We start from the raw sequence: 27,717 nt of genomic DNA on the forward strand, positions 1-27,717 counted from the left end.
GGCTACTGAGGCAACCTCAGAAGGACACCAGGGTAGAAGTGAGATTCTGCAGCAAACTGCATGTTATAATGCTCTGGGAGTTCTTAGCAATTTTCTTCAGGCTGCTGTACCTGGAACCAATCTTGTTTTTTCTCAGCCTTATCACTTACACCCTCCTCCTCACACTGTCCTCCACATGCTCCTGTGTCTCTTGGCTTCTCAGTTGAATGCCAAGCCCCTACAGGTGAGCCTTGCATCCTTCCTCTACTGTGCTAGTAACCCTCAAGAAAACATACCTGCCTTGGGCAGCCCGGGTGGCTCTGCGGTTTAACGCTGCCTTCAGTCCAGGATGTGATCCTCGAGTCCCGGGATCGATCGAGTCCCGCGTCGGGCTCCCTGCGTGGAGCCTGCTTCTCCCTCTGCCTGTGTCTGTGCCTCTCTCTCTCTCTCTCTCTCTGTGTGTGTGTGTCTCAAATAAATAAATAAATAAATAAATAAATAAATAAATAAATAAAATCTTAAAAAAGAAAAGAAAGAAAAGAAAACATACCTGCCTCTAAGGAGTTTCCAAACTGATCCTAGTGGATGAGACTTAGGAAGCCATCAATAAAGAATCAAGAATTACTGCAAAATGTGGGAGCTGAACAGGCCTGGAATTGTCAATGGCTGATCATAGAAAAGGCACAGTTTGCGATGGGTTTTGTAGGATTAACAGAATTTTGAAGACATAGAAATGAGAGGCATTCACTGCAGGGAAACAGTGTGAATGGTTTGGATGTCATACATTCATGAGAGGGTACAGTGAGCCTATGGTGGGGATGAATGTAAAGAAGTTCTGGGAATTATGACTGGAACATTTTGCCTTTTCTCATGTATATGTTTTCAGAGGAGTTCCTTTTTGAAGAATGAGCGTGATGACTTAGCAAAATTTGCCTACACAGTGTATTTGAAGTAGTATTTCCCAAAGTGCTTCTGTGGAAAATTAGTGTCATGAAATGCTCTGTAGAAAAATAATAATAATTTAAATGAATGTTGAGTATTCTTTCCTCTCCTTGAATATTTATAATGCATATTAACTTATTTTAAAACGATCTGAATTAGCCTTATAATACAAGCCTTATAATACACTTCCCTAGGAAAAGCAGGCCTCCCCTGTTTATTTAAGTAAAATATCAGTCTTCAGTTGCCCTCAGGCACTTTTTTTTTTTTTTAAGATTTATTTATTTATTTATGAGAGAGAGAGAGAGAGAGAGAGAGAGGCAGAGACACAGGCAGAGGGAGAAGCAGGCTCCATACAGGGAGCCCGACGTGGGACTCGATCCCGGGACTCCAGGATCGCGTCCTGGGCCAAAGGCAGGCGCCAAACCGCTGAGCCACCCAGGGATCCCCTCAAGGCACTTTTAAAGTCTGTAACTATATTGCATATTTATTTTTAATATTTTATTGACTGCTTCCCCACCAAAATATAGGCTCCATGAGAACAAACACATGCCAGTCTTATTTACCATTATACATCAAGAATCTAGCACAATGCCTAGGCATAAAATAAATGCTCAAAATAAGAGTAAACAATGACTAAAACTTGTTCATCTTTTAAATTTGCATTGTCCAAACAACTGGTAAAGGATGGGGCTGGAATTTGAACAAAGTACTGCCAACTCTTGGTCTCTTCTTTACCATAGATGGTGTGGTTGTTATTCCCAGGCACTAGGAGGAGTTCTTGATGTTACAGTTTTTCTCTTCCTGCTTATTACCTTTTGAAACTTGAATGATTGTCTAATATGTCCATATTTTTTTGTTTGTATCCTTCAGGCAAAGGCTGCCACCTAAAAATGTTTACTACTACCGGTGCCCAGACCATAGGAAGAATTATGTGATGTCCTTTGCATTTTGTTTTGACCGAGAGGAAGATATTTACCAATTTGCTTACTGCTACCCATATACATACACGCGCTTTCAGCATTACCTTGACGGCCTGCAAAAGAGAAACATGGACTACTTCTTTCGGGAGCAGCTGGGTCAGAGCGTGGTAAGACCGAGTCAGAACCAGGCAGCCTTGGGGGAGGAGCTTAGCAATGGGTTTTTATAGAATGGAAATAATGGATATTGATGCTTTAGCATATGCTCTGGAACTTCTAATAATTAATTTCATTGTACCATTCTTTGCCTCTGTGGAAGTCACAGAATAAGATATGAGGCAGATGCCTGTCCTGAATTGAAGCTGATGGTGCTCTCTCACAAAATACAGAAAATCCAGTGAGAAAAGAAGGAGGCTCCTACTAGGTGTCACAAGCATGTTGAAGGCATGAAAGCATTTTATGAGTGTAAACCTCTGAGATAAAAAACAACAACAACAACAAAAAACAAAACCTCTGTCTTTTAATGAATTCAGCTTGCCTGCAGTCACATTAGCAGATGGTGTACAGTTTGGTTGTGCTGCCCACCATGTGCTCTGTCTCTGCCATTCATCAGTTCCTAACCCTTCTTCCTTTCCAGGTGTAGTTCTCTAGGTCTGGAGATTTCAGTCTTCTATTATTCTATATTAGTTTCCTATTGCTGGCTTAACAAATGGTCTTGAACTTGCTGGCTTACAACAAAACGAAATGTATTATCTTACAGTTTAGAGAAAGTCTGAAATTGGTTTCACTGGGCTAAAATCAAGATATCAGCAGGTCTGCATTCCTTTTGGAGGTTCCAGGAGAGAATTTGTTTCCCTGTTCTTCCCAGCTTCTAGAGGCTGTTTGCATTTCTTAGTTTGTAATTCCCTTCTACCTTCAAAGCCAGCAATAGCTTAAGTCTTTCTCAGGCTGCATCACTCTACCACTGAATTTCTTGCCTCCCTCTTTTACTTATAAGAATCCTTGTAATTATGTTGGGCTCACTCAGATAATCCAGGATAGTGTCTACATCTAAAGAACTTTAACTTAATCACTTTGGTAAGTCCTTTTTGTCATGTAAAGTAACAGATTCACAGTTTTCTGGGATTAGGACTTGGACATTTTGGAAAGGGGTGCATTGTTCTGCCTATCATTGTTCTCTGTGGCCAATGATACTTCAGCTACTTGTAATGAATAAGCAGGTGATAAATTGTTTTTATGTTTTATTCTTCAAAAATTGTGGATTGTGCCTCTCAAATCAGTATATAGACTACTCTAAAGATCCTAAGTGAGAATACTGGTGGCATTGGCAGATAATATGTACTCGAGGTTCTGAGATGTGTTGGTGGAAAAGTGGATTCTTCCCAGTGACTGTGAGTTCCACCTTGAAGGGAGTCCCACTTTAAATAAAAGTTTTCAAGACTAGACTGCTTAAAAGACAGAGTCTAATCCAGGATACACAAAGAAGGAGAGAAATAGAGAGAGTCTGTATATGGCTCAGGTACCTGAGAGTCCAATCCGTTCTCAAAATCTAGTGGTCATGATGATATTCTTATAGCCTGAGATTCTGTATAAGATTTTACTAAATATCTTCACTAAACCCTCTTCCTAACTGTGCTTCTGGTGGGTGCCATGGGTATCTGGTGCCTATATATCTCAAACTGAGAATTGGGACACATGGTCTATCAGTCAGCATGCTAGCAGGAAACAGATGGCAGCCTCACATTAGGATAATTTGAGGAAGGCTTAATAAATGGGCTATTTACAAGGTGTGGGCAGTGTGTAGGAAAACCACAGGGTATAGTTTATTTCCCCAGGGCTAGTAACAGCCCAAAGGGTGTAAAGGGAAGGAATGATTACCAGAACCCAATAGTAGAGAGTCGTGTAGCAGGCCACCTCGAGTGGATCAGTGACCTTCACTTAAGGCATAAAGTTAGCCTGAGATGACCCCACAGGGAGGGAACTGAGAAAAATAAATACATAGAACTCATTCTCTTATTCTCCTCTGATTTCCTTCTCGGGGTCCCTACTGACCAACCCAACCAGAAGCTAGAGGACAAGAGAGCCCATTGAAGTAAAGATTAAGCCACGCTGGTCAAAGAAAATGGTGGAGAAGGGCAGAGAGGAAATGTAGAAAAGCAAATAGAACATATTAGGCACACGTAGATTAATCGACAATTTATTATTGGAAATAGTAAGATTATCTGAGATGCGACTGTCAGAGAAAGGAGATGAGTGTTTGCCAGATATGAATTGTGATATGAGTTAAGACAGTGAGAAGTTCGTGTAATACTTGTGACTTTTAATCTTAAGAGCAAGAATTGTACATTTCATTCCTGTGTCCACCCCAACCCCTTCTTAGATTTATGCCAAGTAGAATGTAGGTGCATACGGAATGGCTATTAAATGAATTGTTGAATGAATGAAAGGATGAATTCATTGTGGATCCAGGATGGAATTATACCATCAGATCTTTGTTTTAGGAAGCAGGATAAAGAAAGTAGGGGAAGAATGGAGAAGATGCAGTTACATAGCACTTTCTCTTCTATTCCATTTCATAGAACTCATATCCACCTTTCTCTAAAGTAAGGTTGAGACATGAAGTCTTCATTTTGTGTGACCATGTCTCCAGCTAAAAACTGGTAGTCCTCTAGATATGTAGGAGAACTGAAGGACAGTTTTGAAGGACAGCCTGAAGTCTCTGCCACAGGAAGCCTGAATTCCATTTTCAACACTAATACCAAATTACTCATCTGACCTTGAATGTTACTTCCCCTTTCTGGGAACAAGTCTTTCATCTACAAAATGAAAAAATTGGACTTGAATAATGTTTTCAAATTATTCTTTGAAACTCCTCAGGAAAAAACAAAACAAAACAACAAGTAGAGACCCTTGTCCTACTTTAGGCCTTGTGAGGAACACTGTGGGATATAAAACAAATCTTGGTGTACTTGCAGAAATGTATTCTATACCTGAGGAAATAAGACATATTCAGACAGAAGTAATATTTTAAGTATATAATTAAGGATCTCATAAGTTATTTGGAAAAGTAATGGTCAGACTAACCATCAGGGAGAAGATAGGCTTTATGCTGAGTCTTAAAAGATGAGTAGGAATACTAAATGCAAAGTTGGGGAGAAGGCAGCCCAGATGGCAGGATATAGCCAGAGTCATTGCATGGTGATAATTGTTTAGTATTGGGAATCTTCCAGTAGAAGATGGGGATAAATAGGAATATTAGGGACTAACTCTAGAAAGCTTTAATTGTCGTATTAAGGAATTGTGAGGAGGGGGCAGGGAAAGGAACTATAGCTATAGCCTTTATTCAGATTTAACACACAGATGTGGGGTCAAGTACTAAATGTATATTATCTTTTATACATAAAAGAGTAGGCAAAATTATTCCAGTTTGGAGAATAAATAATCTAAGGCTAAAAAAAAATAAGTTACTTACCTAAAACAACATGGTTAATTCATATTAGAGACAAGGTTGAAACCCGTGGCTTCTAACACTACATCCTGGCATTTTGATGGACCACTGATGCTTTCTATATCAGACTAATAACTAAGAGCCTCAGTAGGTTTTTGGCAAAGGGATTACCTTATCCAAAGCAGCATCTTAAAAAAGTAAAGTTAATGGAAGCACAGAGTGTACCTGTGCTGGCTAAACTAGTTTAGGGAAACTCTGTGGGTTGCACGTCAAAGCAGATGCAACTTTAAGGCTTTCTGGCATACTTTTCCAGATAGGACAATTCTTCATTACCAGGGTGTTTGGTATGGCTCATGTCTGAACGCACCACTATAATTAGTTAATCCTTATTCCAATTTGGAGGGAGGATAATTATAAGTGGGAAGGCTAAACATGCCAACATCCACATCTTAGGGAAAGTGAGCAGAAAGCAAGATTTTGAATAGTGCCGGAACTATTAATCACCATGTCCATAGCTACTATTGCTACTAATTATGTCATCCAAAGTGGAATCTTATTTTCTTGTTCACTGGTGGCCCCTTCTAACTTCCCCAAACAAAATCCCTTTGAACATGCATTAATGCTGCAATCTGACATTTAAGATAAATATATTATGGGAAAGATCTTTTTTTTCTTATTGTTTTAATACCCATATTGAGGTATAATTAATATACCATACAATTCACTCATTGTAAGGATACAGTTCTATGATTTTTAGTAAATTTATAGTTTTACACTGTCATCACAATCTACTTTTAGAACATCATCTACTTTTTTCCATCATCCCAAAAAGTTCCTTTGTTAATCCTCACTTCCATTCTGATCCGTAGCAACTACTGATCTTTTCTAACACTATAAATTCCATTGCTGAACATTTTATATAAATGAAATCTTTTGCATCCAGCATCTTTCACTTAGCATTATATTTTTGAGGTGTAGCCATGTTGTGCCATGTATCAGTAGATCATTTTTGGTGCTGAATAGTATTCTATTGAAAAGATATATAGCACTTTTTTTTTTTTATTCTTTAGTTGGCAGACATTTGGATTGTTTCCAGATTGGGGCTATTATGAATAATAATGTTATGAACATTCATATGCATACCTTTTATTAGACATGTGATCCACTTTATTTTGAGTAGATATCTAGCAGTGGAATCATTGGGTCGTATAAGAAAGTTCATGTTCAAAGTCAAAAAAAGAAAAGCTGTCACACTGTGTTCCAAGTTAGTAGTGTTCCAGCAATGGTAAGAGGGAGGGTTATAGTTTCTCCATGTTCTTGTTAACACTTGGAATTATCTATATTTTTTATTGTAGCCATTTTAGTGGGTATATAGTGGTATCTCATCGTGGTTTTAAATTGTATTGCCCTACTTGACGGGATGAGCACTGGATGTTATATGTTGGCAAATCAAACTCCAATAAAAAATACACAAAAAAATTTATTGCCCTAATGACTAATTATGTGGATTATCTCATCATGGGCTTATTTGCCATTCATGTATCTTCTTAAATGAAGTGTCATTTTAATTTTTTTTTTTTTTTTTTTTTTATTTATGATAGTCACAGAGAGAGAGAGAGGCAGAGACACAGGCAGAGGGAGAAGCAGGCCCCATGCACCGGGAGCCCGACATGGGATTCGATCCTGGGTCTCCAGGATCACGCCCTGGGCCAAATGCAGGCGCCAAACCGCTGCGCCACCCAGGGATCCCTGAAGTGTCATTTTAAATCTTTTGCTCACTTAAAAACACTATGTTGTGTCCTTATAATGAGTTTTGAGAGTTCTTTATTTTAATTCAAGTTCTTTGTCTGATACATGCTTTGCAAATATCTTCTTCTAATCTGTGCTTTATATTTCATTCTCTTAACCATGTCATTTGAAGAACAGAAGTTTTAAATTTTGAAGTTAAATTATCAAATTTTTTCTCTTATGGATCATGCTTTGGATTCTCATCTGAGACTCTTTGCCCAACTGAAAACCACAAAGGTTTTTTCCATGTTTTATTATTTTTTTTTTCGCTTACATCTCAATCTGTGATTGATTTTGAAGTTTTTTGAATTTTTTGAATTATTTTGGTATGTATGGCATAAGGTAAGGGTCTAACTCATACTTTTTGCACATGGATATCCAGTTGTTCTAGCACTGCTTGTTGAAAAGACTAACCTTTATCTGTGAATTACCATGGTTTCTTTCTCTTTGGCCTCTGCTCAGTTTTTCTTTTTCTCTTTCCTAGTTTTAAGCCTGGATTCTCAAGGAGCCAACCCTGTATCTCTGTAGGTTAGTGGTCAGCTGTTACTGGGCTGAGTTTGTGCTCACCCACCCTGAGCCCATAATATTTCCATCCTCTGTCAGTGTATCTGTATGTGGGTATGGGGAGCACAGTCAAAGTCTGGGCAATTTTTAAGTCTGCCCTGTCTCTTACTTTCCCTTCTGTGTTGTGTTTATCATGAGCATTTACGCAGCTTCGAAGTAGTTGAGGAGTGTGTGACTGGCTTGAGCCTTCTCAGGTCTCTACTAAGGCTGCACCTAGACTCATCCAGGGATATGTTTGTCCTAGGTATGCAACTGCAGGCCCTCCTTGCTTGCCAACCTGTGTGATGAGTGTTTCCACAGACAGTACTGCTTGGTGGGAGCACTTTCCACTTTTCCAAACTGAGTCCCTTTGACCATGACAGAGAAGCTTCCAATCCTCCTTAGAGTGTGGCCTGCCCTAACAGAACCCTGCACTCACCAAGCTTGGGGCAAGATGGAGCAACCACAGCACATCACAGATTCCCATTCTTATTACCCGAGGTTCAGCAGTTTTTTATGCCAACAGTTTTGAGATTGTTGTCTGTCTTTGGTCAATTTCCAAAACACTGAAATGGTTGTTAGTTTTATCCAGCTTTTGTTTTGTTTTGTTTTTTGGAAATAGGGTACCAATACACTCCTTCCGACGTAGCCAAAGTAGATTTTAATTGACAAACATTAAGGTTTTTTTTTGTTTGTTTAAAGATTGATTTATTTATTTATTTATTCATGAGAAACACACACACAGAGAGAGAGAGAGGCAGAGACACAGGCAGAGAGAGAAGCAGACTCCACGCCGAGAGCCTGATGTGGGCCTTGATCCCGGGTCTCCAGGATCACGCCCTGGGCCGAAGGTGGCGCTAAACCGCTGAGCCACCCGGGCTGCGCAACATTAGTTTTTCAATCATACAACCCTGTACTGCCAGACACAGTAAAATACAGTATTATTTTCATACACCACTGACTAATTAGATGAATACCTAACTCTGTGTGTGTGTGTGTGTGTGTGTGTGTGTGTTGAAAGGATTAGATGGAGAGCCATTCCTGTACATAAGGATACTTTCAGAAAGGAAGTATCTCACAAAAAACAATAATAATAATCTGATAGTATATTTTAGAGAATCACTAGAAATATGGGGAAAATATTGTCTAGGTTCTGACACTGGCTAGCTCTGTGACTTTGAGAAAAGCACTTCTCCTTTTTGGGCCTCAGAAAGTCAGACCAGATTATTTCAAGCATCCTTTTCAATTCCAACATAAATTATGATTCAAACATTCATGATATCCTAATTGTATGTTCTGAGTCACACATCAGCCTGCTGTAATGTTGCTTCTTTATCTTTTCTTTATTTTATAATATTGGTAGTTATTGAGTGCTTAGCATGTGGTAGGCTCAGTGCTGTGACCTTCATATACATTATGTTACTCAGTCGTCACAACACTCCTATTATGTGATTCATACTGTTATTGAGTGCTTGACATTGAACCAGCATGGTCTAGGCTCTGGGGATACAGCAGTGAAAACCAGGCAGAAATCCATGCCTTCATGGACTTATATTCTAGTAGGAAGAGACAGGCAATATTTGATAAATGAGGAAAAAGGATGAGTTTTGGAGTGAAGGATTCACTTAGAAGAATTTAAGCTCTGAAATATATCAGGATTATCTTCTTCCATTTGCATTTTTAAAAACTGGCATGTAGTGAGATCAAGTAATTTGTCTATACCATGCAGTTGGAACTTGAAGCCAAGCCTTTGTAGACTCTTAAAAAATGGACTCTAAACCAGTCCTGGATAGGAAATATTCTATTCACCTGTATATTCATTTACTAAATTCTTGCAAAGTCATTCTACAGTACTACCAATATCTGATGAGTACTTTCTGCCTGGCAGGCTCTATATGGGGTGCTGGCAGCAGACAGATGGAACAAAACAGACCTTATCCCTGAATAACATTCAATGTAATAGGCAACACAGATGTAAAAACTAATAATGGCAATAATGGTAAGAGACTTGATATCATAGAGGTAGTGGGCAGAGAAGGGGCACAACGGAGGAAACAAAGCCTTAGGGAAGAAGATATCTCAAATTGAGAATCAAAATACTGATACAGAGGCTGAAACACATGATGAGTCCTGACAGTTGTGTGCAGTTCCAGACGATGAGAGCATGAGATCAGCCTAAGAAGAAGAACAGAAGGAGTAGTGATGGGGAAAGAAGGAGAGGTAGAAGGAGGCTGGCCCAGGAGTGCCTTGAATGCCAACCTCCAGAACTTGGACTTTATCCTGTGGGCAGTGAGGAACCAGGCAGGAAAGATCATGATCAGTGCGGCACGTAACTCTTCTATCCCCAGGCTGCATTTGCTGGTGACAGTGATCTAGAAGTCATGTTAACTCCTGCCTGTCCTTCCAGGTGGCTTTCCCACCTATGGACAGAGATATTTGTTAACCAAAAGTACCTGAGGGAAAATTACCACAAGACACCACGTATAAAAAAGGAGAATGCCATAGAAATGCCTAGAAAAGCTGGTCTCTCTGATCTTAACACCTCACATAATCTCTAGAGTTGGCAAAGACTATAAGGGTCACATTCAAGTTTAGCAAATATATTAGGAATCTTCTATGGGCAAGGACCCAAATTGTATAGACCAATGTCTTCTCTTAACATTCCAGAACTATGACTTTTCAGCCTCTGCTCACACATTTCTTGAGGAGCCTGAGCCCCATTTCAGAGAAAAAATCTCTGCCATTCCCAGAAAGAGCCACCTCCCTGTAAACTTTCTCCTTGATTCTAACTCCACCCTCTGAGTCTGCTTCTCGTGTACTTGCTCTTTAGCTCCTGGAGAGGTCTGCGAAGATAGCAAGCCGGTCACCACACACCCCTCACGAGTCTTCTCCAGGCTAGTCCTTTCCTTCTTCCTCTGTCCCTATAACTCTATATTTCTGCAAATCCTATCATTTCTGAACTTTGTGCCTTCTTTGTTGTTCTCTGGACATAATCTAAGTTAATTTCCTTTATAAAATATCAGAACTGGGGCACTTGTGTGGCTCAGTCTTTTAAGCATCTGCCTTCAGCTCAGGTCATGATCCTGGAGTCCTAGGATTGAGCCCTGCATTGGGCTCCTTGCTCTGTGGGGAGCCTGCTTCTCCTTCTCCCTCTGCCTGCCACTCCCCCTGCGTGTGTTCTCTCTCTCTCTCTCTCTCTCTCTCAAATAAATAAAATACTTTTAAAATATCAGAACTGAATATAAAATTTTATAGGCAATATAAGCTTCCTGCAGCAGAATAAGACTATTGCCTAACTTGCTCTGAATACTAAATCTCTAGAAATGTTACAAGAGTTTACATTAGCTTCTTTTAGCAGTGAAGTCTCCCTGTAGTTGATTTTTGTTGTTGTTGTTCATTAAATAAGGCTATTTTAATTCCTCTGGTATTTTTTAAATAAAACTTTTATTTTAGAATAATTTTAGATTTATTTATTTTTTTTAAAGGTAGACCATCTCCTGGTGCCATCATGATGGACATGGCCAGTCAGGTACTCCTGGGTTCTGGTGTCACCATTGTGTCCTAGCAACTTATGTACATGAAATTGCTCATCCAGGTGTAATATGAGCTTTTCCTCTAACAATAAGACAAGATATTTGGGGGCAACAAGTATGTTAGCTTCCTCATCTGTTTTGTTATGTTTAGTACCTTATGAGCGTTGATGCAAAGCATTCATAGACTTAGCTCCAAGACGGTGTTCAGGAGTCCTTGGAACTGTGGTCCAGGTTAAAGTTTGACAGCTTTACCAGGAGTGTGAAAAGGTTGAAGAGATAGGACCTGGGAATGTACAGAAAGAAGTCACATCTTCCTTCAACCAAGTTATCAAGGAGACAACTTGAGAGATGATGACTTGTTCTGCTGCAACCTTCATCACACAACCCTCCCAGGTGATCACTCTGAGATCTGTGGTACCATTCATAAGCAGAGAATCCAAGTACTGTGGACTTTGTAACTCTATGGCGACCACGTATTGGGAAGAAGGCATCCTAGGATATTTTGTGGCTCTTATTTTTCACCTCTAAGGGGACATCGTTTCATTATAGCTCTGAAACTCACCAGCCTACCTTGACAGTACCTATGCACTGGACAATGGGTTTCCACCATGTATGAAAGTTATTCCCAAGCTGTCACAGAATTTTTTGCCAGTATGTTGACCTACCTGTTTGTGCTTATCTCTAATCTTATGGCTGTCAACAACTGTGAGCTTGCTGGTGGATCCCCTCCTTATTCCTCAATATGTACTTCCTAGATAGATTGCTGGTGCATGCTACAACAAGAGAGAAATATGAGCTGAGGAAATAGTTTTTCCGCATAGTCCCCTTTGAGTAGACTTATTGTTGTGACCTGAGAATGTTAATTTAAAGATGTGGGACAGGGACAATGATATTGTGGCCCCAGATGCATAGAATTATAGGAAAGAATGTTGATTTCTATATAGTGTGGCACACTTTTAAAATAATCATTTAATCTTGAGAAAATGGGGAAAAATGAAAAGATAATACTTCACCTAGTTTCCTCTAATGTTAAAACCATGGAGCATTTGTCAAAACAAATAAATTAACATTGATACATTACCATTAACTAAACAACAAAACTATATTCAGATTTCATCTGGTTTTTCACCGATGTTCTTTTTCTGTCCCAGGATCCAATCCAGAATACTGCATTAGCCTATAGATTTTAGAAATATAATTGTGACCCCTTATACTTGTCCTACCATTGGTTTTCACCCTTCATTATAGCTTGCTGTGACCATTTTGATTCTTGGATTCTCTTACCTGTACCATTAGTGTCTTCACTTAGATTTTTTAAAGTATGTAGTTTTTAAGTATTAATTTAAGTCAAGTATGTAAGTGTTTAACAGGATGAGACCCCTGAGATCAGAGATCCGTGCATATTATCAGAGACTTCTCTGGAATGCCTAAATTGGCATTTTTAAAAATAAATTCTATATCAGTCTCTGAGTTTGATTATGCTTCTAACTCCAATAGCGTAAGTTACCTAAGTGAACAAGATTTTACCTGCCTTCAACACAATTCAATTAAATTCAATTTAGGTTTAGGAGCAAAGTGGGCAAGTATAAGGAGATTGGAAAAATTTAAGATATGAATCCTGGCAGCTTCTACAACAATCCATATAGGACTTGTGAAGAAAAGCTAGGATCTCAGAAAGTAGCTAGAGGAAACTGATGGCCCTGTGGATAGGAAAGTCAGGGGACAGAAGACAGTAACACAAAAAAAGAAACTAGAAAGGGCCAGCACCATTCTTATCAGCATGGTAACTTCAAAATAAAGTAGCTCTCTTCCATTTTTTTTCTGTTTTTTTCTGTTCCTTCCCCTTTGTTCCTTCTTCCCCTTTGAAGTGAAACATCATGGAAGTGCAGCTGGCAATATGACCAAACAAATGTATGAAAAATAATTACATCTTTTTGGCTGGTTTTTAAATTGAATAATTGTTGGAAGTTAGTAATCTCAATTATCATTCCCTAATCCACCTCTCAGGAGAGTTCTGTGGACCCCCATCTGTACCAAACCTTGTCCTGATCAGACACTCTAAATTAAACAAGCTTAGTAGTTTTGGCTCCCTTCCAGCAGGCCACTTCACAAGTCACCACTCTCTTGGCATAGTTTTTGCTATTCCCGCCAAAAAGAGTCTCAATTAATTGGAGGCAGATATATCCTCCCAGCATCTGGTGAGGGACTTTCCAACTTACCCGACTGCTGCAGGTAGCTCATCCATTCCAAACCTCAGCACTGGGTGAGCAAGGGCCTGGAGAGGAGATGCTGGGAATCGTGACCCTGGGTTCTTCACTGCTGGAATAAGGAGGCCCATGTCTGATTTACTCATGCTGCAGAGACTGACCCAGATTGCCACACGTCTGCTCCAGACCCAGGTTTCCTGTCAGTGAATGTATCACCATCACTCCATTTCCCATGCCAGAAACCTGTCCTACTTAACTCCTTTCTATTCACTTCTTGCATACTGTCTGTTACCAAATATGATCAAGGCTATAACTCAGTATCCTTAGAATCTATTCCTTCCTTATCTCTGTTGGCAGTGCCCTAGCTCAAACCATCAGCATCTCTCAGGGAATTACAACAGCTTCTTTAGCCAACAGGTACAGGATGTGAGGTAGAACAGGCCTCTAGGCTCTCTCTCTATTCTGCTCATCTAGCTACGTCAGCATTATAGTGGTAGCAGAAAGTCCCAGCCTTCCTTCTAAATTTGTGCTCCCCTCACTGCTTCACTGATCCTCTGGGACCTACCTGACCAAGACACAGTAGACTTTTCACCGAGTACTACCTAGCTAGCTAGGCAGATGGCATCGTTTGTGCTAGCAGACTGCTATTTTTAGGCCATTCATTCCTCTCCCTTTTATAACAAAGACATGTTTTGAGCCTTATGCCATCAACCTACATAACCCTCTGCCATTCCTTATTACTCTCATCTGCCTACTTCTTGGACAGTTCCCTCAATCATGGGGAGCTTTGGTCCATTATTGTCTTTTCTACCCAGCTGCCACCATATTGAATAATTTCAGTATCCCTGAAAATGACCCATTGAACACCTTGTCTCTCAGTGGTTTAAGATAAAATAACAAATTCTTAGCTTGGTCTGTAAGATCCTGCGTAATCTGGCCTCTGCCTACTTCTTCAGCCTGTCTCATAACCCTGTCATTTTGCTCTCTCTGCTCTACCCACACTGGCCTCCCTGAAGTTCTTTCTGTCAGCCATGGATTTTCTCTCTAGCTTGTATACACACTGGCCTACATACCTGGAATGTTCTTTTTCCATGGCCCTTTGCCTGGCTACTTTCTATTCTGCTTTCAGGATCCAATTTGAACATTACTCACTCCTGAAGTTCTTCCCTGATGCGCTACTCCCCAGACTAGTTTGAGAGACTATGTTATATGAGTCCAGCTGGAAGCTCAGCAGCTGATACCTCAATTGTCCACTGCAGCCCACTGTGTCTCACTCCCAGATATGTCTGCAAAGTTTGCTTATTTGTCTATTCTTTCTGCAAACATTAGCTAAGTAACTACAAGGCAGTGAGAATAAAATTAGATGCCTAAGTCAGGAGTGTGAGCTGTGTGGCTTAGAACCCTGACTCTGCTACTCATTAACTGTGTAACCTTAGGCCAATTACTTAACCTCTCTTTCTTCATAAATTAGTGCCCCCTCCCTTCAAAAGATATCCAGAGAAACCCCCTATTCAGTCAGAATTTAAGTAGGAAGATCATCAGAGCTAGAGCCATATTGGGATTTTAATTTTGGTTCTGCCACTTATATCTTGACATGTCAAATAACCACTTTAAACTTCATCAGCAAACTAGGCACTATAATTTAGCTTTAGGTCATTGTCATGACAAGACATTTCTAGCAGATATTAGATAACAGATGTGAAAGTGCCTCCTGCATTGGCTGTAAATATTTGGATATAATGCATTTGCAATACTGTTTCCCTTAACAGACTCTAAGCTCTCCTGAAGGTATACAGTTTGTCATATAAAAATGAAACCAGCTAACATTCAGAGTAGTTACTCCTTGTCAAGTACTATTCTAGCTACTTTACTATCATTAATCAGCTTTAGCAACTTTATGAAACAGATACTACTATTATCCCAGTTTTGCTGATGAGGAAACAGGCAAATAGGAATAGGAAATAGAGAAGTTAAGTAACTTTTTCAAGAGTATACTACTTATAAGTGGTAATACCTGTGTAGAAAAAAAAAAAGATATAGTTTATTGGTTGGGGATAGGAAAGGAACTATAGGAACATGGAAAAGACTCCTAAGAACTGTATAGGTGAGGTAATATTTTAGCTCTTTTCACCCATTAAGTCCTCCAAGATAGAGCTCAAATATTATATACCTTTTATACAAAAAGGGAAAAGGGTGAAAGGAGGAATAAAACACATCTATCAACTAATTCTGATGTTATCTCTTGGCTATTCCTAAAAGGCAGAAGTACCACAAAGACAGTGGTTGGAAACTGAGAAAGGCAAGCATGACTTCTTACAGGCTCTTAGGGAAAAGAAAATAGAATCATCTGCAAATCATTATTATCCATTTTCTAACAAAAATGTCTTGTTACAAGGAGACTTGATAAATGAACTGGATATTTTCCTAGAATCCTATTATTAGCATTCAAGGAGATTGTTTCTGTGCTAAAACATCAGATCACTGGGATCCCTGGGTGGCGCAGCGGTTTGGCGCCTGCCTTTGGCCCAGGGTGCGATCCTGGAGACCCGGGATTGAATCCCACGTCAGGCTCCTGGTGCATGGAGCCTGCTTCTCCCTCTGCCTGTGTCTCTGCCTCTCTCTCTCTCTCTCTCTCTCTCTCTCTTTCTGTGTGTGTGTGTGACTGTCATAAATAAATAAAAAAATTAAAAAAAAAAAACAAAACATCAGATCACTGTCTATAACTTTTGACCTTGTATTTATTTGGCTTAAACAAGGTCTCAAAAATGTAAGATTTTAGAGCAACGTGCAACATGATGTTAGCCTCAGAATTGATTTAGACTGTACAATCTTACCTTCAAGAAGTTCACTTTATGTTACTTTTAGTGACTGTGACAACCAGTAGTGGCTTGGGAATAATATGATGGGGCATGTTGTTCACAGGCCACAAGAGAGACAAAGCACAGGGCCTGGAAAGAAGAAGGTTACTTATGAGTCAGCCTACATCATGGCAGTTGGAATTGGAAAATCCAGGTTGGGCTTGACTGATGTCCCCTGGCTGGAATCTGTGCTCCTTCCCAGAATAAGCTGTTGAACTTCCCAGGGAATCCTTTGGCCAGCAACGCATATGAGGTTGCAGTAACCTTCTTCCAGGGCTCTGCTTGTCTCTGTAGGATTATTAACAGATGTGGAGGAGGGATGAAATAGGTCAGGTGCTACCTGCCAGGACCTCCCTGTGGTTCATCATTCTCCCAGGAGGTTGCTACTGCCATTTCTTTTTCTCTATCACTGCTGACCTCTGATTCCTCCTTTTCCTGCTTCCTTATTCTCTTTTTTATTGGCAACAAAACAAAACAAAACCTTTAAATGTGGATTTATCTGTAAGAAGTAACGCTATAAATTTCTTAGTCTAAATTTCTTAAACTCCTATGTTTCCTATAAAACATAGGAGTATAGTATATCTTTGTGATCTTGAGTTAGTCAGTGGTTTCTTAGATATGACACCAAAAGCACAAGCAGCAAAAGACAAATTGGATTTTGTCAAAATTAAAAACTTTTATATACTGCAAATGATACCACCAAGAAAGCTAGAAGACAAGTTATAGAATGAGATAAAATATTTTCAAATTATGTATCTGAAAAGAAACTTGTATCAAGAATATATAAAGAGCTCCTACAATTCAGTAAAAAGACAAAAAAAAAAAAAAAACCCACAATTTAAGAATGGGCACTGGATCTAAGTAGACATTTCTCCAAAGAAGATAAAAAATGACCAATACGCACATAAAAGGATACTCAACATTAAAAAAAAGGATACTTAACATCATTAGCCTCAGGGAAATGCAAATTAAAACCATAGTGAAGTGTCATATCTCAGCCTCTTAATAATAAAAGAAGGAGGACAATAACAATGTTGGGGAGGATGTGGAGAAACTGAGACCCTCATATATTACTGGTGGGAGTATAAAATGCAGTTGCCTTGGAAAACATTTGGGAGTTCCTCAAAATGTTAAGCACAGAATTACCCTATGGCCTAGCAATTCCACTCCTAGGTATACATTCAAGAGAATTAAAAATGTATGTTCACAGAAATTCCACAAAAAGGAATAAAGTACTGATGCCTGCCATGACATGGGTTGTATTCCTCTTTGTGGCTGTACGATTGCTGGGTTCAGAGTAAGTTCTCAAGAAATTTTTGTTGAGTACATATGTTAGTTCATAACTCTCTTAAAAGGAGAAACTGAAAAATTTTCAAATTCCTTGTTTGCCTTCCCAAAGAGATATCATTTCAGAAAAGGGAACATAAAAATCCTACCTGGCTTTCTACTGGATTAATTTATTAAATGCTGTACTCCTTTTTTTTTCTAAATTATTTAACTTCATCCTCCAATATAATTTGATTTCTCTGATTTATTTACCATAGTTTAGCATTAAAAGATAATTATTTGCTGAGACGAGAATAGAGGTATTCTCTTCTCCAAATTGTATTTTATAGAAAAGGCAGTTTCCAGTATATTTCCTACATTAAAGTGGCTAATAATAAGATATTAATATGCACTGTAGCTACTCGAATCAGCTTCTTCTTTTTCATTCGATAATATTCATACATATTTAAGAGTTTCTTAACTTTGTCTAACTAGGTCAGCAGAATATTACCCAATCTTAATATTGTTTGTCCAAGCTGCCTATATTTTACAGGAGTTGGGAGGGGAGACAGATGGCTAGGATTTTCCATTTCTTTTTCCCATTTGTGATGCCTATGCTACAAGTGGCTGAAGTCATGAAAGTTTAGACCTAAAAAGACCCTGAAAGATGTGTCTTCTAACACCTTCCTTTCCTAGCTAAGGAAACAAAGAGATCTGTAGTATCTAGGAGTATGACTTAGGTTTCCTGATTTGGAACCTCATGTTGTTTGCATTTCGTCAGAGTGCTTTCGGGCATATTATTTACCATTTTCTCCCCATATACCATATGTCAGGCTCTGTTTTCATCCCATGTAATCATTTCATCTTCAGGACTAATAAAGGGTTGCTGTTATTATTACCTTATGTAAGTGGAGAAACTAGGGCTCAGCTCACATAGCCTAGTAAGTGGTGGAACCAAGATTTGTATCCAGGTCTTTAACCTGTATGCTGTCATTCTGCATAGGTCCTTTCACTGACTACTCTTTGTTATTGTGAGGACCTAAGAGGATCTTGGAAGTGCTCACATGGCAGTGAAGAGGGCTTTATATTCTTGAGTTTCCAGGGTTCTTCCTCAGGACGAAATTGTCTTGTAGGACTCTATTTTGCCTCCTTCCTGGCTTGCCTCATGGCCTAGCCTGCCTCCATCTTCTCCATGCCTGTGTCACTACCCTTGTTCTGGGTTTCCTGCCTTTAGCCTACTTGGGGAGGCTGATTCAGTCCTTCCAGCTTCTCTGCATCTTTGCCCCACAAAACAAGGCCATATGTCCTTTCCTGTTTCAGCTTCTCTGTTACACCTGCAGGCAGAGTTGGAGAAGGTAGCAGATGAAGGTACAAGCAAAAATGAAACAACTCTCCAGATTTCCTTGGTGTTTGTTCTTGCTCTGGTCTTCTGTTCCTCTGCAACTATATCTGAGTGGGTGAAGCTCATTTGGCTGCCCTTCCTTCAGGGCCACCCTTCTTTAGGTCTAGGAAGACCTCCTCCTCCAAGTCCTTCCTCTGTGTAGTCTGAGGGCCTAAATGTGTTCAGGAAGAATGATAGGTATATTTCCATCTCTGAGGTCTTCCTCAATACTGAAGCCTCCCATATAATGGGGCCCCCACCCTGTCCAGCCCTGCTCTACCCAGGAATGACCCTTTTGGGGTATATCCTCTCAGAACTCTTGAAATCCAACTTGCACAGTTGGCCATCTGTTGAGAGTGCCATAGAGATGGCTCTTGTTCAGTGAGATGGAGAGTGTAGCTAAGGTTCCATAGAGTCACATATAGGCCTGAGGGTTGGTAATTTTTTGTAAATGTATCTACATTTTCTTTGAACCCTTGGAAATACTGTGCCTATGGAGGACATTATTATTAATGCTATTGGTAATGATGATAGAAATAACAATAGCCACAGTAGTAACAATAAATATGCTACTTCTCACATGGAAAGAAAGTATAAAGGTTTTGGAGTCATATAGATCAGTGTTTGAATTTCAGCTTCACCACTCATTCATTACCAAAGTAAGCCAATTATTTCACATTACTCCGCTTATTTCTTCATCCAAACCTTTGGAATAATAACCCTTAATTGTCAAGGCATTTGTCAGGAGTAATGTAAACCAAATGTGCCACACACAGTGCAACCTCAGCTCCTGCAATGTAAAGTTTAAGACCTGTTACTCTGTCCATTTTACAGATTAGGAAACTGAAGTATAGAAACATTAATTAACTTGCTTAAAATCACACAGCTAGTAAGTGGTAGAGTTGGGACTTGGCATCTAATCCTAAGCAATTTGTCTCAAAAGCCTGTTATTTAAAAAGATGAGGTTTATAAAGCAGTTTCCATATTGCCTGGCACAGATTCATTTCGCAATTGGTAACTATAATTTAACAGCATATTGCAAGTCTAAAGAAGTACACAAATGCAAAGTGTTTGTTTTTATTATCCTTAAGACTTTGTCTTTTTCTCACCACTTAGTAAAGAATGCCTAAAAAGATGTCTACAGGAGAAGGGAGTGAGTTTTGGTATTTACTTGGTTATTTTGATCAAGGTAGACAACCACATTTAACAATCTTGGCTCCAGTTGGTTTATTTTGGGAGGCCTAAATTATTCACTTGGAATGTCTACACTGATTACATTAACCAGAGAAAAAAAATGTCAGCCCAGCCTCCCACTTGTGCTGACTGTGGGTCAGGCTGGTCTCAGAGGAGAGGTAGTTTTCATGAGGTAGGGCCTCCAAAAATGTCAATGTGGCAGGGGAGTAGAGATAAGAAGAGGGACATGTTATTGTTCCCAAGGTATGTGCTATTCTGAAACACCTAGAAGTCTCTTCAGGACAGAATTTGACTTCATATGGCATATAAGCAGTCTTTCATCCAAGAGCAGAGCTTTTCTACAACATCTAGTGAGTGGCTATCCAGACTCTCCAGGCACCTCTTAAAGCATTGGCAGTTCACTACCTCCCATAGAAGCCTGTTCCAACCTGGGGCAGCTAACAGTTTTCATTTTTCTGCCGTGAACCAGTAAAGTTGTCCTTGGTAGAGTTTTGAAGGTACACAATCAAGAGGCCTAGGAAGCACACAGAGCAACTATAATGGAAGGAAGAGTCTATGGCTTTGTTTTGTTTTCTTTCTGGTTATGGTGGGATTGTCAATGTAGGAGCTTACGCAAAACAGTGACAAGTCAAACTTACCTAACATTAAGTGTACTTGGGCTGCTGTGTGAAGGATGGATTGGAAGGCAGATAACATTATTAAGGAGTATTCTCACAAGTAAAACATCTGTAAGAGAGATGAAAAAAAGCTGATAAATTCAAGAAATATCTGAGAGTTAAAATTCACACCTGTGACTAAATTGAATGTTATAGGTGAGGGAGAGAGGAGTCTGGATTCTTTGAGCTGGTAAATTGTAGAGCTACACTGGGGAAGAAGGGAATCCTGAGGAATATGTGAAGTTCAGCCAGGATATTCAGTAGCCAGATATGTTTGGCAAACTCGCGTGTGTTTCTAAAGTGGTCCAGTCATGTCAGGAAGAACTTCTAAGCAAGTAGCTGGTATTTGAAGTTGGGTGGGTGATGACTTATTGTTTCTCCTCTCCTCAGTCTATCACCACTATCTGGGGTAGAAGCATGTGCTAGTCTCTAAGAGAAGAGAAGCTAAGGGTCTGAGTTGGGGCTTGCCAGGTTTAGATTGAGACCAACCTTGCATTCCAAGAAGTGCGTGTGGCCAGCTCCAACTCCACTGATGTGTAGGGATCTGGGGTGCACCTCGGGTGTGTATTCCGGCCTATAGCAGCAAGATCCCACATGTAAGGGAGATTAGAGCTGCTTCTGTACTCCTTGCCTTGTCAGGACTGGTCCAGAAAGTGAGCAGAGCTAATCTTCCAGGTGGAGGCTGCAGTACCTGCAGAATCAGAGTTGTAGCTGGGTCAGGCAGGGGCTAATAACTTTTGCCTCTTCCCACTGTCCCATCTGGTAACTTCATCGTAGATTTTCCACTTACCTGGTGTGCTCCTCAGCTTGCCATGTGGGAAAAGACAAGGCCTATGATATCGGTGGAGGACAATGAAAGATGAGTAAAGCTAAGCAGGCAGAGCTCCCTGTACATTGTCTTCTCAGAATCCCAAGTTCCTAAATCCTTACTTTCTGGGGGCTCTTAAACACCTGTGACCTGCAGTGACTAAAAGCATTATTTGCAGTTTCCCCAGGATAATTTCTCAATTTGCTGCCCTGCTTCCTCTATAGAAGTTGTTGTGTATCTATCTGGTCCATTCTTTTGTTCTTCAAATTCATTCACTCCCTATGGTATTAAGTACCTACCAGGCCAGTCACTGTACTCAGGGGTAGCAGTTGTGAGCATAATACACATGGTCTTTGCCCTTCTGGAGTCTAAAGTTTAATTGTATGGTAGGTGGCCAGGGTGGGTGACTGACAGCGGGATCCATTACGTTTTTTCTGGAGGCAGATAGAGGTGGCGTAAAGATAGGGATTTGCGTCCATTGAAGGCCTGAAGCAAGCCAGGGGCTTTAAATGATTTACCTGCATTATTCCACTTGAACTCCCAAGGGTCTGTAAGGTAATGTTATCCTATGTTAAAAATAGGAACCTGAGGTTCAGAGAAATACTAATTTCTAATACTGCATAGCTATTGACCACTGATATAACTCAGATTTGTCTAAGGCCAAGTGATGCTCCCGCTGTGTCCGTCATACCACTCTTCTAAAAGTCATCCACGAAACTCAAAGTTATAAGCGCTGGGCTGAATGGATCTACTGTGACCCTAAACCAAAGTCTTGCCACCTGAGGTTTAAGGATGGGTTTAAAAGGATGCTTGAATTCCCCCAACATTAAATGCCAAATGCAGCATCAGTATGTATGTACAAGTGTGCATTTTTCTGGAAGAGGACTTGTAGAGGACCAGATTGCCAAAGGTGGCTATGACCTGGTATGGATTAAGAACCACTACCTTAACCCCCCCATTCTAGGCTTCTTCCTCTTCCCTTATGTCCGCCTGTAGGTGACTGTCATTGAACAGCCAGTGTAATATATTGGAAAGACCTTGGAACTGTCATACGGGAGTTCATGACACGAGCCCCAGCAGTGCCACTAACTCGCAATGTGGCCTCTTGCAAGTGTCTTCTTCATACTGAGCCTCACCTGCCAGGACCCTGTGAGCCCTGCGTAGGCTTGAGGACGGTGTTTCCCAGCTGGACTGCAAAGCATGTCGCAGGCATCAGGCACTTGGCAGACTCCAAGTGGCAGTGTACGGAGTGACAGGCACAGATACCGGTGGTGGCAGCTGGGGAGGCAGATCCCTGCTGTCGGGGCTTACGGAGGGACCTGCTTGCCCAGTCCCTACAGAGCATGAATAATTCTATCAGATCCTGAATCCTTAGGTGGGCAGCCTTCGAGGTCACCTCCTCCAGCCTTCCAGCCAGTGGGAGTCAGAAGATAGGCCCCTTGGTGCTGAGTCCATCACCTGTGTCTTTAATGTGAATATGGCCCCAGCTGGAATGTGCCTTCTCCCTCGTGCAATGTCACAATGCCTAGCTCTCAAGTGACTGAATCAGTACTAAATATTTAATGCACGAAGTCAGCCTTCTCAGGGCCTTTGATCTGAAACTTCTTAAAAAACATCTTAAAAGCCCTTCAGAAACTGGTTAGTATTTCATTACAGTCACTTAAAATAGATTTATTTTATCAAAACATCCTGTCAGAAACCCTGAAGGCAGGATGACTAACCCCCAGCGATTCTGACAGGACTGCCTCCCCGCATTAGGCGCCCAGAATCTCTGGACAGCCCCGCCCGCACGCTGAGGGGCGCAGCTGTCACCAGCATCCCCTGATGGCTCCAGAGCTGCGAGCAGGGGAGGTGGCCAGGCTTGTCAGCAGCCTTGGGAGGCTACATCAATAACACCCCTGTGAGGGGAACGAACGGTTATTGAGAGTCTGCCGCAAGCCAGGCCCTTACCTGGAGTCCCTGCTTGTTGAATCTGTGGAATCTTTGCAACGGGTCTGTGAGGTCCTTCTGTGCTACCAATTAAGAAACTGAGGTTCAGAGGCGTATATGCCTTGCTCAAGGTCATAGAGGGGAATTAAGAGAGCAACCCAGGTCTAGCTCAAAAGCCTATTCTTTGTTTTGTTTTGTTTTTCCACTGAGATTGGACCTTTCACTGTGAGCTTTCAGTTGTTTTTTTTTTTTTTTATAAAGCAAAAATAAATGAAAATAGCATCTTATAAAATTATATAACTACTACATGATAACATAGAATAGGATAAGGAAGAAATTAAAAATTACCTGAAATATTACCATCTAGATAACTATTCATAATGATCTCTTGGTTAGCCACTCAGTTCAGTTCTCTTAATCCCCTCCCATTCCCTCAGCTTTAGACTGAGGAGAGATTGGGGGCCTGGGGATGTGTGGCACAAATTCCTTTCTCTTGCTGCCAACCTGAGGGGATGAAATCAATTCCCATAAAACCCCAACACCGTGAAGGGCTAAAGCAGGCCCCAGAGTGGAACAGAAGGTTCTGTCCTTCCCTAGCCACCGGCTAATTGGATGACCCGAGGAAAGCACTTTGGTGAAAGAAATGATTCCTGCCCTCCTAGGCTCACAGCTAGTGTTAAAATCAGTGACATAACGAGATAGAAGTTTTTTGTAAATTGGAGTATTGTGCTGTTGAAGGGAAAGAGTAGAAACAGAAATATTGTGAGAAGTATGGTGTCTCCACAGCACGGAGTTGAGTGACCATGCCCATCTCACTGTCTGTCAACTCAATGTAATGATTAATACTGTTCTTTTTCACTCTCAGAAGTGCCCTGACTTGGGTGATAAGTTTGGGGGCCACCTAAAGTACTGATCATGTTGATTAGATAGCTCCAAGGAAGGACGACAGCCGTCAGGGAGAGGCTTCCTATAGGATGGGGCTGCATGTCATCTGGCAGGGCAGCCACAGCTTCAGAAGGCCTAAGAAGGGCATTTTGTTCGTGAGTAAAGTGCAGGAACAGAAAACATGAGGCGGCCGGCCTGACCTGGGAGAGCACATGACATAAGTTGCTGGAAGGAAAGGTATACAGTGGTCACTCTGTGAGAACCTGGCCCAACTTTCATACTCCCATGCAGGGCAGTTTTGGAGATAACATTCGGAGGCATCTAGCACTGAGGAAATGTGAAGCTCTATTCCAAGCTGGCAAACATCCCTCTTGGATTATTTTAACAATATTGCAACTTTTCTTTCTGCTTCCACTGTCACCTCTCTCCAGTCTATTTCCTACAAGCCTTAGAGGGATCTTCTAGACCCAAATCTGATCTTCAGTTTTCCATTCAATTCTCAATTCTCCATTTATCTTGGTGGATAAAAACTAAATGCCTTTACAGATTATGCAAAGTCCTCCATGATTATGCTCCTGCCAGGGCACTCAGCTTCAATTTTCTTAATCCTTGACCTCTGACTTTATGATCCAAATATAATAATGGCTTACCTTTATTGGACACTCTTCCAATTATTTTATACACACTATTTTATTGCTAACATCTATGAGGTAGGGACTATTAGTAGCCCCAACGTTTTATCAAAAGGTAAACTGAGGCATGAGGGGTTTTAAGCTATGAAAGCAAGAAAGCTAGGATTGGAAGCCAAAGAAGTTTTGGTTCCAAAGCCTGTACTCTTTTTTTAAAATATTTTTTAAAGATTTTATTTATTTATTCATGAGAGACAGAGAGAAAGGTAGAGACACAGGCAGAAGGAGAAGCAGGCTCCACGCAGTGAACCCAATGTGGGACTCGATCCCAGGACTCCAGGATCACGCCCTGAGCCAAAGGCAGACTCTCAACCACTGAGCCACCCAGGTGTCCCCAAAGCCTGTACTCTTAACCATAATATTATATGTATTACCTCTTGGTCCAAAACATTTATCTTGTACTTCGTGCTGTTCCTTCTGCCTGCAATGCCCTCTCCACCAGTCTGCTCAGAAGACCACTGATCTAGGGTTCAGGAAGCCATATCAGTCGGTCTCTCAGAAAGAGAGCATCCTTAGTTGTCATCCTTAGTTGTCCCCCTCTCTATTTAAAAGATTTATGTAGGTCAATTCAGCCCTGGCTGGGCACATGAGAATAGGAAGGAAGGATGGGATAGCACAGAGTACCACTTCCTCCAGCATCTTTTATTACATTTGAGACAAGGCTTTTAACATCTTTAATATTGTCTAAATCTGTAGGCCTAAAAATGAGGACAATATAGAGAAGACAAGATCAGAGTTGAGGTAATCAGAGATGGCTTGCTGGAATGTAGGGTTTAAATTAGATCCCAAACAGTGATAGAATAATTGATTTTTTGAGTTGTAAGGGACCTAGAGGCCATATTCTTCCAAACTGGGACATTAAAGCTCAGAAAAAATGGCAAGATTGACTACCCTAGCTCCCTGCTTAGTGTTCTGTGCTGCCTTCCAAGGTAAACAATTCATATATGCCTTAGTAGGTAGAAGGGGAAAGAACTTTCCAGAGGGCCTGGAGTTGGGGAGCAGCAAGTGGAATACAGAAGGGGTGGGGATAGGCACAAGTGGGTGGATGGTATGCATGGCGAAGTGAGGAAACACAGGAAAGCATCTTCTTCTGTGGGAGAGATGGAGCCTATAACCTTTCTAAACTGGAGGGTTCCCTTGGTGTTGTGAAGCTGCCTCCCTTTCAACTTTGTAAAATAAAGGGCTCCCCAAAATGTGTCTGTTCTACCATTATTTGCAGGATCACCAAGACTCTCGGTGCCCTTTAGAGAAGCTTCTGCCTCTGCTCCTCATTAGAATTCCTGGACATTGCTCAGTGTTGCTAAGCTTACCGTAATGAACCCAGGATGAGTAAAGAAGAGACTGAGCTTGCTGCAGTGACATTCTGTGGAGGTTTCCTGGACACCCCCAAGATACCACAAGCAAGTCATATCATCACAAGCATTTCATCTTCAAATATTCATCTTTTTTGTTTTCTTTGTTGTCATATTCATTTTCTCCAACTCGATTAAAGGGGCTCCTAGATGCTTCATTCCAGAGGGATGCACTGGAACTAGATACAGATGCTTGAGCTGAAAGAGCTGATAGAACAGTGGAATTTGAGACTTGGGTCAGGAATAGTTCCTGCCTGTGGCAACACAGCACTTCCTCAATGACACCAGTAACTACAATAGTTTTGTGGGATAGTTCCTCTGGGAACAGGCCTATTTTCTAGAGCTGTGGGTTTGGATTATCCATCATGAGTAAATTGGAATGCTCCATATTTTTCTTCCAACTTTATGAGAACTACGCACTCATGTTAAGCACCTAGCACAGTGCATGGCGTATAGAAGACTCTTAGCAGATGCTTATTTTCTGCCTCATAGCACAATCTTCTCACACATGTGCCTTTTGGTCTATATCTTCCCCTTTCTTGTCTTTCTCTGCTTGTGTGTCTCCCCAAGTCTTGACCTGGGTTCAAGTCTTGGCTCTGCCCATGCCTGTTCCCATGTCTCCTAATAATACCATAATAGTTCATTGACACCGCAAGGTGAAAAGCAGTGTTCATTAAGCACCTTGCCCCACATTCTTTCCAGTCTTCTCTTCCCACTAGTCTTCCCTTCAGTCTTCCCTGGTCCCACCAGGCATGCTATCCTCCATCTATCCCAAAGTGCTTATTGTACTTATAGAACAACATAAACTCCATTTGTATATTGCAGGTTTTTGTACAAATGGTCCATCTCCCCTTTTCTAAGAATTTCTACTCATGCTTAAAGATTCAGATCAAGTATCCGCCCTACTTGAAACCTTTGCCAACTGTTCAGGCAGCATTAGGCTCTACTTCCTCTTTGTTCCCTCTCAGTACTCTGTGTTTCCCTGTAATCTAGCACTTTATGCCCAGTGTCATCCTTGCTACACTTCCTCCCTACTAGATTGTGAACTAATTGTGGGCAAGGGCTGGCTCCGATTCATCACTATACCCTGGTGCCCAGTTTGGGTCTGAGGTGAGATGTTTCCAGTAAGTGTGTGGGATGACACATTAGAGACTATTTCATTTCATTCAGTCCACTAAGTCTGGTGCTCTCTCCAGCATAATTTCCCTCTCACATGCCCATTATACCTATTGTACCACAGGGCCCCCTCAGTCAGGACTTTGTCTCTTGATTATCTGCTCTCTGACTCCATTTCTTGGATGTCATATACCTAGCACCAGGAGCTTCCTGCCATTTAGATTTG

At 40.9% G+C, this 27,717-nt stretch overlaps 1 protein-coding gene, 1 long non-coding RNA gene and 1 pseudogene across 12 annotated transcripts in view; 2 read left to right on the forward strand and 1 right to left on the reverse strand.

Annotated features, from left to right (window-relative positions):
- The window catches only part of LOC144281984 (BEN domain-containing protein 5), a 1,369,676-nt gene that overhangs the window by 885,615 nt on the left and 456,344 nt on the right, over positions 1 to 27,717 (forward strand). For all 11 annotated transcript variants that reach the window (XM_077845011.1, XM_077845003.1, XM_077845014.1 and 8 more), the window contains one exon: positions 1,792 to 2,008. In XM_077845011.1, the coding sequence (XP_077701137.1) occupies positions 1,792 to 2,008 (217 nt within the window). The remainder of the gene's footprint in view (positions 1 to 1,791; positions 2,009 to 27,717) is intronic.
- On the reverse strand, positions 8,342 to 14,228 carry LOC144281986 (uncharacterized). Its single transcript, XR_013350358.1, has 3 exons — positions 13,370 to 14,228; positions 11,305 to 11,433; positions 8,342 to 10,037 (listed from the first exon to the last, which is right to left on the reverse strand). It is a non-coding gene; the product is annotated as an uncharacterized LOC144281986 (long non-coding RNA).
- LOC144281985 (mitochondrial carrier homolog 2 pseudogene) lies at positions 11,129 to 13,039 on the forward strand (annotated as a pseudogene).

This window comes from Canis aureus, chromosome 13 (assembly GCF_053574225.1).
Source record: "Canis aureus isolate CA01 chromosome 13, VMU_Caureus_v.1.0, whole genome shotgun sequence".
Taxonomy (NCBI): Eukaryota; Metazoa; Chordata; class Mammalia; order Carnivora; family Canidae; genus Canis; species Canis aureus.